Source organism: Protopterus annectens, chromosome 5.part0, assembly GCF_019279795.1.
Source record: "Protopterus annectens isolate FY-2018-M chromosome 5.part0, PAN1.0, whole genome shotgun sequence".
Lineage (NCBI taxonomy): Eukaryota > Metazoa > Chordata > Ceratodontiformes > Protopteridae > Protopterus > Protopterus annectens.
The window spans coordinates 1,780,383,487-1,780,396,604 of record NC_056735.1 but is presented as its reverse complement, the minus strand read 5'-3'; the positions used below and the strand labels follow the sequence as shown (position 1 = coordinate 1,780,396,604).

The 13,118-nt window shown below is 42.9% G+C and overlaps 1 protein-coding gene across 2 annotated transcripts in view; it reads left to right on the top strand.

Annotated features, from left to right (window-relative positions):
- Positions 1–11,976, top strand: part of RUBCNL (rubicon like autophagy enhancer) — a 1,197,353-nt gene extending 1,185,377 nt beyond the window's left edge. The window contains exons 14-15 of one of the 2 annotated variants that reach the window (XM_044071583.1): positions 3,299–3,389; positions 11,754–11,976. In XM_044071583.1, the coding sequence (XP_043927518.1) occupies positions 3,299–3,389; positions 11,754–11,866 (204 nt within the window). In that variant the 3' untranslated portion in view covers positions 11,867–11,976. The remainder of the gene's footprint in view (positions 1–3,298; positions 3,390–11,753) is intronic. The other variant, XM_044071584.1, reaches the window with a different exon arrangement.
- The last annotated feature ends 1,142 nt before the right edge of the window (positions 11,977–13,118 follow it).

Below are 13,118 nucleotides of genomic sequence, written 5' to 3'. Positions count from 1 at the left end.
TATCATCATGGAAGCTTGCAGGCCTTCCACAAGAAAGGCATACTCAGCAAAATGGAAAAGATACCACACTTGGAGCACCGCAAAGGGCCTAGATGCGACAGTGATGAGCATGGCACATATCCTGGAATACTTGGCAGAAATGCTCCACAATGGCCTTTCTTACTCTTCAATAAAAATTCATGCTTCAGCAATTTCAGCAGAATACAATACTGATCCACCTGTCTTCTCTCATCCTCTCCTAAGGCAGTTTCTAAGAGGAATTAAAAACATCAGTCATCCAAGGAAACCACCAGTGCCTACATGGGACCTTAACTTCATGTTGGAAAAGTTAACTCTTCCTCCCTTTGAACCAGCAGCATCTGCAGATCTACAGTTCCTGTCTTGGAAGACTGCCTTCCTTCTGGCCATAACCTCAGCAAGAAGAGTATCTGAATTGCAGGCCCTCATGGCAGTACAACCATTTCTTATTTTTCATCAGGACAGAGTCTCTCTGAGAACCAATCCTTCATTCATGCCAAAGGTGGTATCCAGGCTCTCATTGAACCAAGCTATTCACCTGCCAACCTTATTTCCAAATCCACAAAATAAGTGGGAGAAACTTCTGCATACCCTGGACATTCACAGACAGTTGCGCTACTACTTGGACAGAACTAAGTCTTACAGAAAAACTGACCAGCTCTTTGTAGCATATGCTGCTGGTATACAAGGAAAAGCAATTTCCAAACAGACAATCTCAAAATGGATAGGGAATTGCATTCGATTCTGCTACTCTTTTCATGGCAAAACTGTGCCAGATAACATTAGACCTCATTCTACCAGAGCCACAGCCACCTCCACAGCCTTCTTACGAGGGGTGGCTACCAAAGACATTTTAGAATCTGCTACATGGAGCTCCGTGCATACATTTTCCAAGCATTACAATTTACCTTTATATTCCAGATCCAGAGCAGGCTTTGCTACGGCAGTCCTGCAGGGCATTTTAGCTACACCATCCTTTTCTTAGATCCTATCACCCCCAGCTTGGCTATGGGATTCTACCCATATGTAAGGACTGCAGATGCATCTTTGAAGGACATAGTACAGTTTTGTACCTACCATAAATGTAGATGTCCGATAGGTATGCATCTGCAGTCAGGTTTACCTTCCCTCCTTCCCCTCTGTGGTATTTCTTGGGTACTTATCCCTCTTATAGCTAGCTGGGGTTATCTATTATGGTGTATTTGTTTTTATATTACTGTGCATGTTTGAAATTTTTTGCATCTCTCCAATTTTAGCCTTCCTTAGAGGGCACCTGGCATCTGGGGCAAGAAAAACTGAGGAAGATGGCGTCGGCTGACGCTTTTATACCCCAGGCGCTCTGACGTCGGGGAAAGGGCGACATCAGCCGACGCCGGACCCAGACTTTGGAATCCGGCCGACCGAAGGGCTGCCTGAGGCAGGACAACCCATATGTAAGGACTGCAGATACATATCTATCGGACATCTACATTTATGGTAGGTACAAAACTGTACTTTACTTCCCTTTGTCCAGCCACAGAACCGGCAATGCACAGTACTCAATAATGAGCTCTCTTTACTAACTTGGGTTAAATATACCAGTCAAAAATAAACAGTAACCTCAGCAGTGCTGCAGGACAGGATCTGGCCATATACTGTGTTCTCTGACATCATTCATTTATACAGAAAAGATTACTGACACTCAGACAACAACAGATGGAATTCTGCAGCCAGCCCACTCTACTACATAAATAGAAAAGGTGCTGTTTTCATTCTGGATGATTAAAAAATAAATAAATAAAAAATAAACTCAGTTTCTCAAATTTTTGGTAACATTTTCAGCCACCAGGTGCTAAAGTAGTATCAAGGTAAAATATACAGAGTCGCTGAAAAAAGCATTAAACCAAGAATGTAATTGCAACCTCCAGCAGTACATTACCATAATCTGCTGATATCGCAGTTTTAGGTACACATTTTTAGTACTTCTAATTTGGCAAAAAAAATACTCTGATGTATGCTCAGCATAAGAAACATACTTCATATACAGATGGCACTAAACTTTGCCTCACCTTCTGCACAGTTTAGCTGCATGCCTCTGAACTGTGCAGATTTTAGAGGGATGCTCCTAAGTTTTTCTAAGACTTTTGTTCCATCTTTTTTGAAAACTGGAAATCTTTTTCAAGTTACAAGTTAAGGGCACCAGCATTTAGAAAGCGTTCCTAATTTGGGTCCTTTTCCCTAATTATTTTTTTTATTTGTCCATAACTCTGGAGGTAAAAGTATGTAGAATTATACCATACGAGAGAGAGAGAGAGAAAGAGAGAATATGTACAGAAAATTATTTAAGTATTCGGTCACAGGTGTTGTGTAATGCTACTTGTATGTGGTAAATGACAAACTGAGCAATAACATTTTAACAATAAGGGCAATAAATACAATTCCTTTGATCCAGAACAGGCTACCACCAATGATTAAGTCCTAACTCAGACATTTTTCCACTGGCGATAGCCCTTTCAGAGACAGCCTTACTGCAGTAATTCTGTATGGTTTGTAGAATCACCTCAGTGGGTAGTCCATCTGGCTCACTACAGATGTTAATGGAGCATTCCGGGGGAGTGGCATAAGATAATGAGTCATATGCTCTCCTCAGAAATGCCTATCAAATGAGTTATAGAACCATGCATTTCAACCTCTTAGTGCAAGAAATCTGGACAAAGCCTGAGACAATGGGGGAACAAAGGCCAATAATAGGGACAAATTTTAAATTTTGATCTTATAAACTTAGAAAGTTGCTAGAATAACAGGATTTGTGTTAGCATGCACTTCTCTGAAGGATATGAAGTCTGAAACTCAAATGTATGTCACTATTTAGTGAATTTAATCTTCAGTTATATGACAGAAAACCACAAATTTTATGCAGAACAGAAAAAATATGAGGCAAAAATCTGGGCATTCTGCAGAAATCTAGAAAATTGAGAGGTATGAGCAGAAGTTGGAGTTAGACAGGTGCAGGACCAGGTGTTCTGTAGGTAGTGCTTGAGTGCCAGTTTGGGACTTATGGGAGGATACTTCTAATGTTATGAGGAAGGGAGTTCCAGGAGGAGTGAGCAACTGAGTATGTGTATAATTATATGTGTATGTATGTATGTATATATATATATATATATATATATATATATATATATATATATATAGAGAGAGAGAGAGAGAGAGGGCAACTCTAATGTCAGAGATGTTTTACAGTGACTGCATCCTCATTTTGTTTACTTTCATGTTTTTTTTTCTTGTTCATTGTTTTTAGCTCTGCCAGGCCAAAGGATTTATTTGTGAATTTTGTCGAGCTAAAGATATACTGTTCCCATTTCAGACTTCTAAATGTTTCAGGTGCAAAGGTATGGAAAGGCATGATACTTTTTAATGCAGATTATTAATGAATGTATTGTGTAAATTTGAGCAAATTCATCTAAATGAGCTGTCTGTGGATAGTATGATATACAGATGTACATATATATATATATATGCATACATTTGTCTTTTATTTCTGTTTCCATTTCCTTTCTAGCCCTTCTGTCGTAACTGTGTAACTTAAGTGTATTCTAACCTCAGATATTACTTATATTCTTCATCTCTGACATCCTCCATAGCATTTTTATGTGACCACTATGAAACATTTCTTAAATTACATTAGTATTGGCATAGTTGTTTACCAGTCTCTCTTCTACCTAAATTTCATTATTCTACTTATAAATATCCTGCACAATAGCAGCCTCCTTAGCCTATTTTTCAGCAGATGTTTGTCAGCGGCATTTTATTAAAATACACTAATAAAGACAATGCCCTAATTGGCTAGTTTGTTTCTGTGTTATTAACATGTCGATGATGATTAGTGAAAAAAGAGGAAACATTCTTTGTTCTTTTAAATAAAAGATCATGTTGTGGTACTGTCTGCTGTTCTGCTGTGATGTGTATTGTGGCCACCAGTTTGGAAAAAAAGTTGTAAAACAGCATTAAGCTTGTGATGCAGAAAGTGGTCCCCCCTTTACAGCCCAGACTTGTTCTTATACAGGTCAGGATCCCGGTATGGAATACTGATGAGGAAAACTGTCATGTATTTGCAGGTGACTTTTCGTGATTCCATTATAATGTAGTGTGGAGTCATACCGCTTTATTTTTAATTCTGACTATAGTATTTCAGAGGACTATGAATACACGTTCCTTGCTATTTTTTATTACTGCAGTAATATTTAGGTTCATAGATCCATAGGGTCATTGTACGTAATGGGTCATTTTAAGCTGAGCCAGTTTCCTTTGTGATTCCTGAATTAACTTAACTTATTCTATTTGGTTTTAATTGTCCTTACCCAACCCATGGTCAATAATTATATATTACCCTGAGTGAGAATAACTGGGGTAATACCGTAAGTTCATCCTTTTCTAAATTTTGAAATCTGGTTACTGTGCCTCACTATACTTCCACTGTGAACTTGCTGACAGTTAATCTGTATCAAAGGGTGAAAGGTTGCAAGTAGTGGCTCAGTCACAAGGTAGGAACTAGGTATTTTTTTTAGTGGTTTATCCACATTAACCTCATTACTCAGGCCATATATTTGAAGTAATACAAATGCTTGCTGGTTGTGCTTGTGCTTTCATACACCGTTTTTTTTTTGCTAACAAGGTTACCTGTTGTTATAAAATGCCCATTTAAGTTTCTGAATCCATATGGAGATTCTGTTGTGGCTGCTTGAGTCCCCATCCCAAGAAAAACAAGTACGCCTTCCTCTGCTTACTACACCTATCTGCAGTTATCCCTTGCCAACAGCTTGAGTATATGTCCATCCTCTGCACTAATGAGCCACCTCATGATTGGAAAAAAGAAGTTATGTTCTTACCAAAATGTTCCATGTGAATTGTTCATCTCGCCTTTGTTCTTACGCATGGGTTCGGAGCCGATCCTCGGCTCCGAGACGGCCACTTCTACAGCTCTGCATTTTGAGAAAGCTCGAGGCACAGTCCTATCCCATAATCCCCTACTGCTAATCCTCAGATCTAGTTTGCTAACACCAGAAGATAACAATGCGCCCTAGGCGCTCACAGTAAATTAAAGATAAGGGGCACCAATGCCCTAAATACCTAGGTACTGAGAAGTGTACCCTGACAATAGAAGAAGCCAGAGACTGAAAGGAAGGTGTTGAAGACAAGCTGAACTGGAATCCAAATCATCCCGTTCTCCGAAAAACCATAGGCTGGGGGATGGAGGGTGGGTAGTAAGAACAAAGGCGAGATGAACAATTCACATGGAACGTTATGGTAAGAACATAACTTCTTTATGTGAAATTTTTCAATCTCGCTGTTTGTTCTTACGCATGGGTAGCGTCCCTAGCTCCTTTACCCTGGGTGGCTCATGGGAGAACGTTCCTGAGGACCGTGGAACCAAAGGAGGCCCTATCTTTGGAGTTCTTGTCCAACTTATAATGGAGAATGAAGGTATGAGGCTTCGCCCAGGTTGCTGCCGCACAAATAGTATCCAACGGCAAATGGGCTGCATGGGCTAGAGATGTGGCCATCGCCCTGGTAGAATGAGCCTTAGGTTGAAAAGGTAATTGCTGTTTCGTCTGCGAATAGATAAATTTAATACAATCTGTGAGCCATTTAGACAAGGTAACTTTCGTAACTGCCATACCTTTTCTTTGGTCAGCAAAGGATATAAATAGCTGGTCTGATTTTCTGTCATCTTTTGTCCTTTGCAAATAAAACCTGAGTTGTCTGTGGACGTCTAATTTATGCAGCATATATTCCAACTTGTTAGTGTGATTTTTGAAAAAGGTGGGAAGTTCGATGGATTGGTTAATATTTGAAAGTGAACAAACTTTTGGGAGAAAAGACGGATTGGTGCGTAATGTCACTCTATCCGAGTGGAAGATCAAGTAGGGAGGTCGAAAAGATAGCACGTGTAATTCCGAAATTCTACGAGCGGAGGTGATAGCCACCAAAAATAAGGTTTTCCATGACACGAACTTAAGAGAGGCTGTGGAGGCTGGTTCAAAGAGGGGTAACATCAACTGGGATAAAATTAGTTTAAGATTCCAAGGAGCAACTGGGTTACGAATGGTAGGACGGAGGTGGAAAGTGCCTTTCATAAATGCCTTGCATAGTCTGTGGGACATGATGGAAGAATTTCTTTCACCCACATGAAAGTTCGATATGGCCGCCAGTTGGACTCTAATTGTGGACAATGATGCTCCTTCCTCAAAGATCTTAGACAGAAACACCAAAATTTTGTGCACCGGTGCTTCTGTTGGATCTAATCCTTGTTGTAATGCCCAATAAGAAAAACGTTTCCACTTGCTCCGGTAAGTCTTTGTAGTGGATGGTTTGAGAGAGGAAACAATTATGCGTTTAACCGCAGGGGACAAACGGCTTGACCTGGCTAGGATGGGAAGAGGAGCAGCCAAGCTGTCAATTTCAGGGTCTGCAGGGATGGATGAGGGGCTCCTGATGCATGGGTCAAAAGGTCTGGAACTGAGTCCAGAATCCATGGCTCCTCGATTTGATGGGCCTGAAGAAAGGGGAACCAGATCTGTCGAGGCCAGAATGGGGCTATTAGAATTATGGACCTTTCCAGACATTTGGCTTTCTGTAGAAACCTGGGGATTAACGGAATGGGTGGAAAAGCATAAAGGAGACCCAGGGGCCAATCGTGAACCAGTGAATCTCTGGGGACACTCCCTGGTAGAGGGAGAAGGGCAAAGTAGCTTCTGCATTTGGCATTCATCGGTGATGCAAAAAGGTCACAGCAAGGCTGGCCCCACTTGCGGAATATCGCTTTCGCCACTTGAGATTTCAGAGACCACTTGTGGGGTAACAGGATGGCTCTGCTCAACCTGTCCGCAATTACGTTGGACGTCCCGGGAATGTGCGTTATTATCAGAAAGCATCTGGTGGAGACAGCCCATTGCCAGATCCTGAGGGCCTCTCTGCATAGTGGATAAGATTTTGTTCCTCCCTGTTTGTTGATGTACCAGACCACTGACATGTTGTCTGCCTGGACTGCCACTGTTCCTTGAGGTAAGATGCTGTGAAAGTGTTGCAATGCTAGAAACACCGCTCTTAGCTCTAGGACATTGATGTGCAGTTTGCATTCTGTTCTGGACTATTGACCTTGGACCGTCTTTCCCTGGAACAAACCCCCCCCCCACCCGATCAGGGAAGTGTTCATGGTTATTGTCGCTATCGGAGTTGGTAGGGTAAAAGGCCGACCCTGTGTCAAGTCTTGAGATAGCATCCACCATCGCAGATCCTGCTTGCAGCAGGATGTGATCAGAATTTCGTGTGACAACGGCAGGTGCTGACAGGACCATTGGGCGAACAGTAACCATTGAAGGATCCTCATGTGCATTCTTCCTAGAGGGACTGCAACAAGTGCGGCTGACATTAATCCCAGGACTTTCAAAACCTGTTCTGCTGTTGCTTTTGTCTTTTGAAGGAGTACTGCAATCTGCTCCCTTAGTTTTGAAATCCTTTCTGGTGGGAGCCTGACCCTGACCAAAGTAGTGTCCAGTTCTGCCCCTATAAATGAGATACGCTGTGATGGTGATAAGGTAGATTTTTCGAAATTGATTGTAATGCCAAGACGGGAACAAAGACTGATTGTGTAATCTCTTGCTTGGAGAAGATGATACTCGGTGGTGGTGGAGAGGAGCCAGTCATCTAGATATGGAAACACCCGGAATCCTTGTTGTCTCAAGTGAGACACTACTACTGCCATACACTTGGTGAACACCCTGGGGGCTGAGGTGAGGCCAAATGGCAGAGCTCGAAACTGAAAGTGACTGGCTCCCAGCCGGAAGCGCAGGAATCTCCTGGACGGTCTGGCCATCTTTATGTGGTAGTATGCGTCCTTGAGATCTATAGAGCACATCCAGTCTCCTTCCTGCAGAAAAGGAAGGATTGACTGTAGCGTGACCATCCGGAACTTCTCCTTCACTACGAAGGCATTTAGTTTGCTGAGATCCAGAATTGGTCTCCAGTCCCTTGTCTTCTTTGGAACTAAAAAGAACCTTGAGTAAGTTCCGGATCCTATTTGGTCTGCCGGGACTGTTTGGATGGCTCTTTTTCTGAGCAGCTTCTGGATCTCTAAGGCTGCCTGATTCCGCAGATTGGGTGGAACGTCTGGGAATCTTTTGGTGGTAGGGGGAACATTTATGAATTTTATGTCATAACCTCTGGTAATTATACTTTGTACCCACGAATCTGAAGTTAAATTTCGCCAGGCCAGTGGGTACAAAGTTAAGCGTCCCCCGACTGCCTCCAGAGCAGGACAGTTGGGCCTCCTCTCAGGAGTGCTGGAAGGGCTTGCCAGAGAAAGTATCTCTGTCGCCCTGGTTTTGCGGACCCCCTCTGCCACTTGATCGGCGTCTTCCATTCCTTCCCCCTCCTCTGCCTCTGGAAGGGGCATTATCACTCTGTGTGGACTGAAAGGAACCCTGTGTCTTACGGAACCACATCTTTCCGCCTCTTTGCCGTTTGGGATATGGTCTGGAAGGGATGGAAAAACTGACTCCTACAGCAGATAGGGTCTTCCCTTCTTGCTCACACCTAGTGAGGGTCTCCTTTACTTTGGGGCCAGAAAGAGAGGCACCATCAAATGGGACGTTAGTAAAGGAAGACTTGAAGGATTCCGCAAAGGAGCACAGCCGCAGCCAGGATTGTCTCCTAAGTGCAATCGCTGAAGCTGCAGCTCTACTCGCACCTTTGGCTGCATACGAAATGAGCCTCATGGAGGAGTTGACTACAGAGTTAAGGGTACTAAGTTGTGCTGTCACTTTCTCGGTAACAGCAGCATCTGTGTGACCCTGGAGAGTATATCCGAGTTCCTTGAGGAGATCCCTCTGTAAACGTGTAAAATGTGACAAGTAGTTCAGCGATCGCATGGAAAAAGTCGCAGAACTGAAAATGCGCTTCCCATATCTGTCCATCGTCCCAGAATCCTTATTAGGAGGATGGACAGCGGAAGAGGACTCTGACATGTCCTTCTTAGTGGCTGCCGCCACCACCATAGTATCCACTGGAACACCCTTGGTAAGAAAACTCTTGTCCTGGGGGGCTGTTATAAACTTACTCGGTCTGCAGGGAACTGGTTCCACCATGTCAGGTGTCTCCCAAGCCCTACGAGCTATCAAGTCCATAAGTTCGTCAAAGTGAGGGGTCACCAAGGAGGTAGAAGGTAGAGCCCCGAATGCCTTCAGCAATACTGATTCGTCCACCGAAGGGTTAAGTGGCTGCCAATATCCCCTCTGTTTTAGGATCTCCAGGATGTCCTCAAAGGAGACATCCTCCGAGGGGGACCGTGGGGACCCTTCTGCTTCATCTAAATCTGTATCTGATGTAAGAGATTCATGTGGGGAATCTATGTGCCTCCTCTTGCACAGTCTTTTCCTTGGTTCTTCTTCAGATGGGGCTTCTGGAGAAGCGTCCGAGGGACCGGGAGCACCCTCTGGGGGCAGCTGAGGCATTGGGTCTCGACGCTTTGTAGGAGCCGAGGATACAGAAGTTGAACATGGGCCCTTAGGTGGAGGAGAAGAAGAATCCGATGAGATATGTGTCTGTTTCGACAAGACCTTCCTCATGGCATCGGAGGTACCCGGATCCGAGGACCTCCCTGGTTCCGAGAAACCAGGAACAATCCCCGAGATCGGGGGTCCGGGCTCCGACCCAGAGGACGGTGCTGAACTAATCTGAGCCGAGGCTCCTAGGGGAAGAGTCGGTACCGACAGCTCGGTTCGACTGTCTGCCCCGGAACCCAGGAACGATAGTCGACTCCGGGACCCCTCGATCCGTTCCGAGGGCGTTGAGGTCAACAGTACCGAAAGCACGGCTGTAGGCTTCGGTATCGAGGGTTCTACCATCATCGGAACTTCGAATCTCGGCTCCGAAGACTCGACAGGTCTCAGAGGAGGAGCAGTAGATGACCCAGGGAGGGCTTCGAGTTTCAAAACCAGCTGGGACGAAACTTTGATCAATTTGGAAAGGGCCAAGTTCTCCATTAACTTCTGTATCACTCGATCCACATCCGAATCCAATAAGGGTCTCAAAGATCGGGTCGAAGGGGCTGAAGTCGTCACCGAGTGAAGGATCGATGGTGGCGGAACCTCCGAAACTGGCTCCAAGACCGGAGTCTCAATCAAAGATATACATTCGACAGCCGACTCCGAAGTCTGTGGAGCCGGTGTCCGAATCTTAATGGAGGTGCTCGGAGCCGAAGACTTTGGCTCTGACACTCTCGAAGACTTGGACCCCTTCGAAGACTTGGATACCAATTCAGCCTTGTCAAGGGCCTCCTGAAACTCGGGTTTTAACAAACTCCTGTCTACTAACTTCCTGCGCCTCTCCATCATGACCCTCCCACTAAAGGAATGACAAATAGAACAGTCCTCCTGTAAGTGGAGAGGGCCAAGACAGTAGACGCAGGAAGAGTGGTTATCTGTGATGGACATTTTTTGTCCGCATTGACATTTCTTGAAACCTGATTTTTGTTTCTCAGACATGTTGTAATACTCCGAAGATATATATATAAACACCTAAATATTTAAAAGTATGTAAACATATATAAAGATAACACACACACAAAAAAGTCTATGGACTTAAGCCTTTCCTAAAGAAAAAAACACCTGTCGACCCAGACAGGATAATAGGCCTAAAAATTGCCTTTAGCGAAAACTTTATAAAAAATAATAATAATAATAATCCCACTACAACTACACTAGTAAAAGACTAATATTTTGCTATCAACTATCTGTACTAAATTAAAGGTAAGCTAGACAGAACTTCAAAAAATTGAAAAAACTTTACTGGCCCGAGCTTCTGCGATGCATCTGCTGTCGCGGCAAACTAGATCTGAGGATTAGCACTAGGGGATTATGGGATAGGACTGTGCCTCGAGCTTTCTCAAGATGCAGAGCTGTAGAAGTGGCCGTCTCGGAGCCGAGGATCGGCTCCGAACCCATGCGTAAGAACAAACGACGAGATTGAACAATTTCACATTGTAAGTTATGCTGATCTACAGAAAACTGGCTAAATGGCCAGAACCTTTGTATTAGTCACTGGAGCATCATACTTCTGCTTCTGTTAAGATCTTCAAGACAGTGATTCAAATGTGAGACTCTTTTGTACAGTCTGCATGTTCTCCTTTGTATTAATTTTTTTTCATGGATTATCCTAAAACCATGCTGATAAAATGGTCACACTAAATTGTCAATAAATAAATCAACATAATTCACTGTTTTGGCTTCTGGTTGATGGGGGAGGAGCAGTAGCAGACAGTACCCAAGTGTAACAGATAGGCAACTGGCCAGACCTTTCGACTGTTCCTGTTTTGGAGGAATATTCCCATTTTCCGGCCTGATTTAGGATGTCCCCATTTTTGGTTGCATGTCCGTATTTTCAGGCTTGAATTATCCCTTCACACAATTTTCTGGATCCCTCCTCATGACATGTGAGTTTTGAATCTGTCTAGTACATACGTAAATTCTAATATACAAAGTCTTTGAGAGTAACATTTTGAATTACCAGCACAATAGACTCAGGCAGTGTGTAAAGCTCTTTTCTATTAATATGCATGCTTAAAGATCAGTGTAGACTGGTTTACGTACTGCAATAGCCAGTTAGTGTTTTTGTAAAATACATACATTTTTCATTTTTTCTTCTGTTTATGTTTGCAATTTGTTTTAATTCACATTCCTTCCTTTTTTATATAATAGAGTGCAAATCATGCTTCCATAAAAGCTGTTTCAAGTCTGAAGATTGCCCTAGATGTGCAAGGATAGAGGCCCGAAAGCAACAACTGTCACATTCCTCTTCAAATACTGAGTGATTCAAAAAGCATGAAAGTTGTTGTACACTTAACAGTATGATCATTAAACATAAATATGATCTGAAAATTTTACCTCTGTAAATAATGTAAATAAACAACATATATATTTATATTTCCAGTCTGTGTCTTTTCCATACTAAGCATAAAAATTTAATTTTTGTTCTTTATTTAGAAAGTATGGCTTCCCTGTACATCATGGAGTGAAAAGTGGATGAAGTTCCTTCTGATCAAGTTCTGTTCCCTGTTGCTGATCTCCAATAGCTTTTTCTTCTGTAGGAAATCATTGCCTGTGACATTTCCAAGAGTGTGTTGGCAGTGACTACTTTTGTCTTTCTTCAGTGATTATGCATCCTGGTTAAGCTGAACATACTGAGTCCCTTTCAGACCGAATGCTGGGGTCTCACTGGTGAAGCAGTAAAGTATAGCATATCCAGTATAACCTTATATCCCACCTAGAGTTACAAATCTAGCATCATCTTGGAATTTAAAGTCTGCAAACATGTCAACCAGATAAGCATAGAATTCTGCTCTGTAGAGATTAGATAAAGCCAGGATGTCAGTGTCCACAAATGAATGACAGGCAGAACACTTGGGCTATCCTGGGTCAGTTTTTGACAATCATTGCACACGTTCTGGAGCAGCAAGACAAAGTTTCCCAATCAACACAAATCTTTCCTTACTGTGAAGCTGTTACATCTCCCATTAAGGAGATAATTTATTTTCCTAGTTGACTGATGTGTAGGTTTACCTTATACTGTGGAAGTTTGGAAGTCCCTCTAAGTTAAGACTGACAATTTCAAATCATCACTTTATGTTGTTTAGGAACACTGGCTCTTCAGTTTCAGGGGACACTGTCTTCAGCAAAGAACTATATAGTGCAAACTTTGGAGATTATGCTGAGTTATTTTGGGGATCTTGGTATGGGTCCTATCATTTGTTACTGAACTAGATTAAGAATAGGTTCATAGGAGATTACTAGGCTAAGGCTTAAGGGCCCTTACAATCCAATGTAACCCAGTTTTACCCAATATATGGCCCCTAGGAGCAGGAGGATGGCATGGATTTTGTGCCTGTGCATTGAGTATCTTACAGATTGCCCCATCCTTAAGAGAAATAGGCGCTACCCCAGGTGTGAATTTACATTTCCTCATCCATTGATCCAAACTGCATTTGAAGAGGAGCAGTGAAGTGCTCTGCTTAATCTGAACAGGAAGTCTGTTCCAAAAAAGGGGCAGTCTCTGAGACACATATC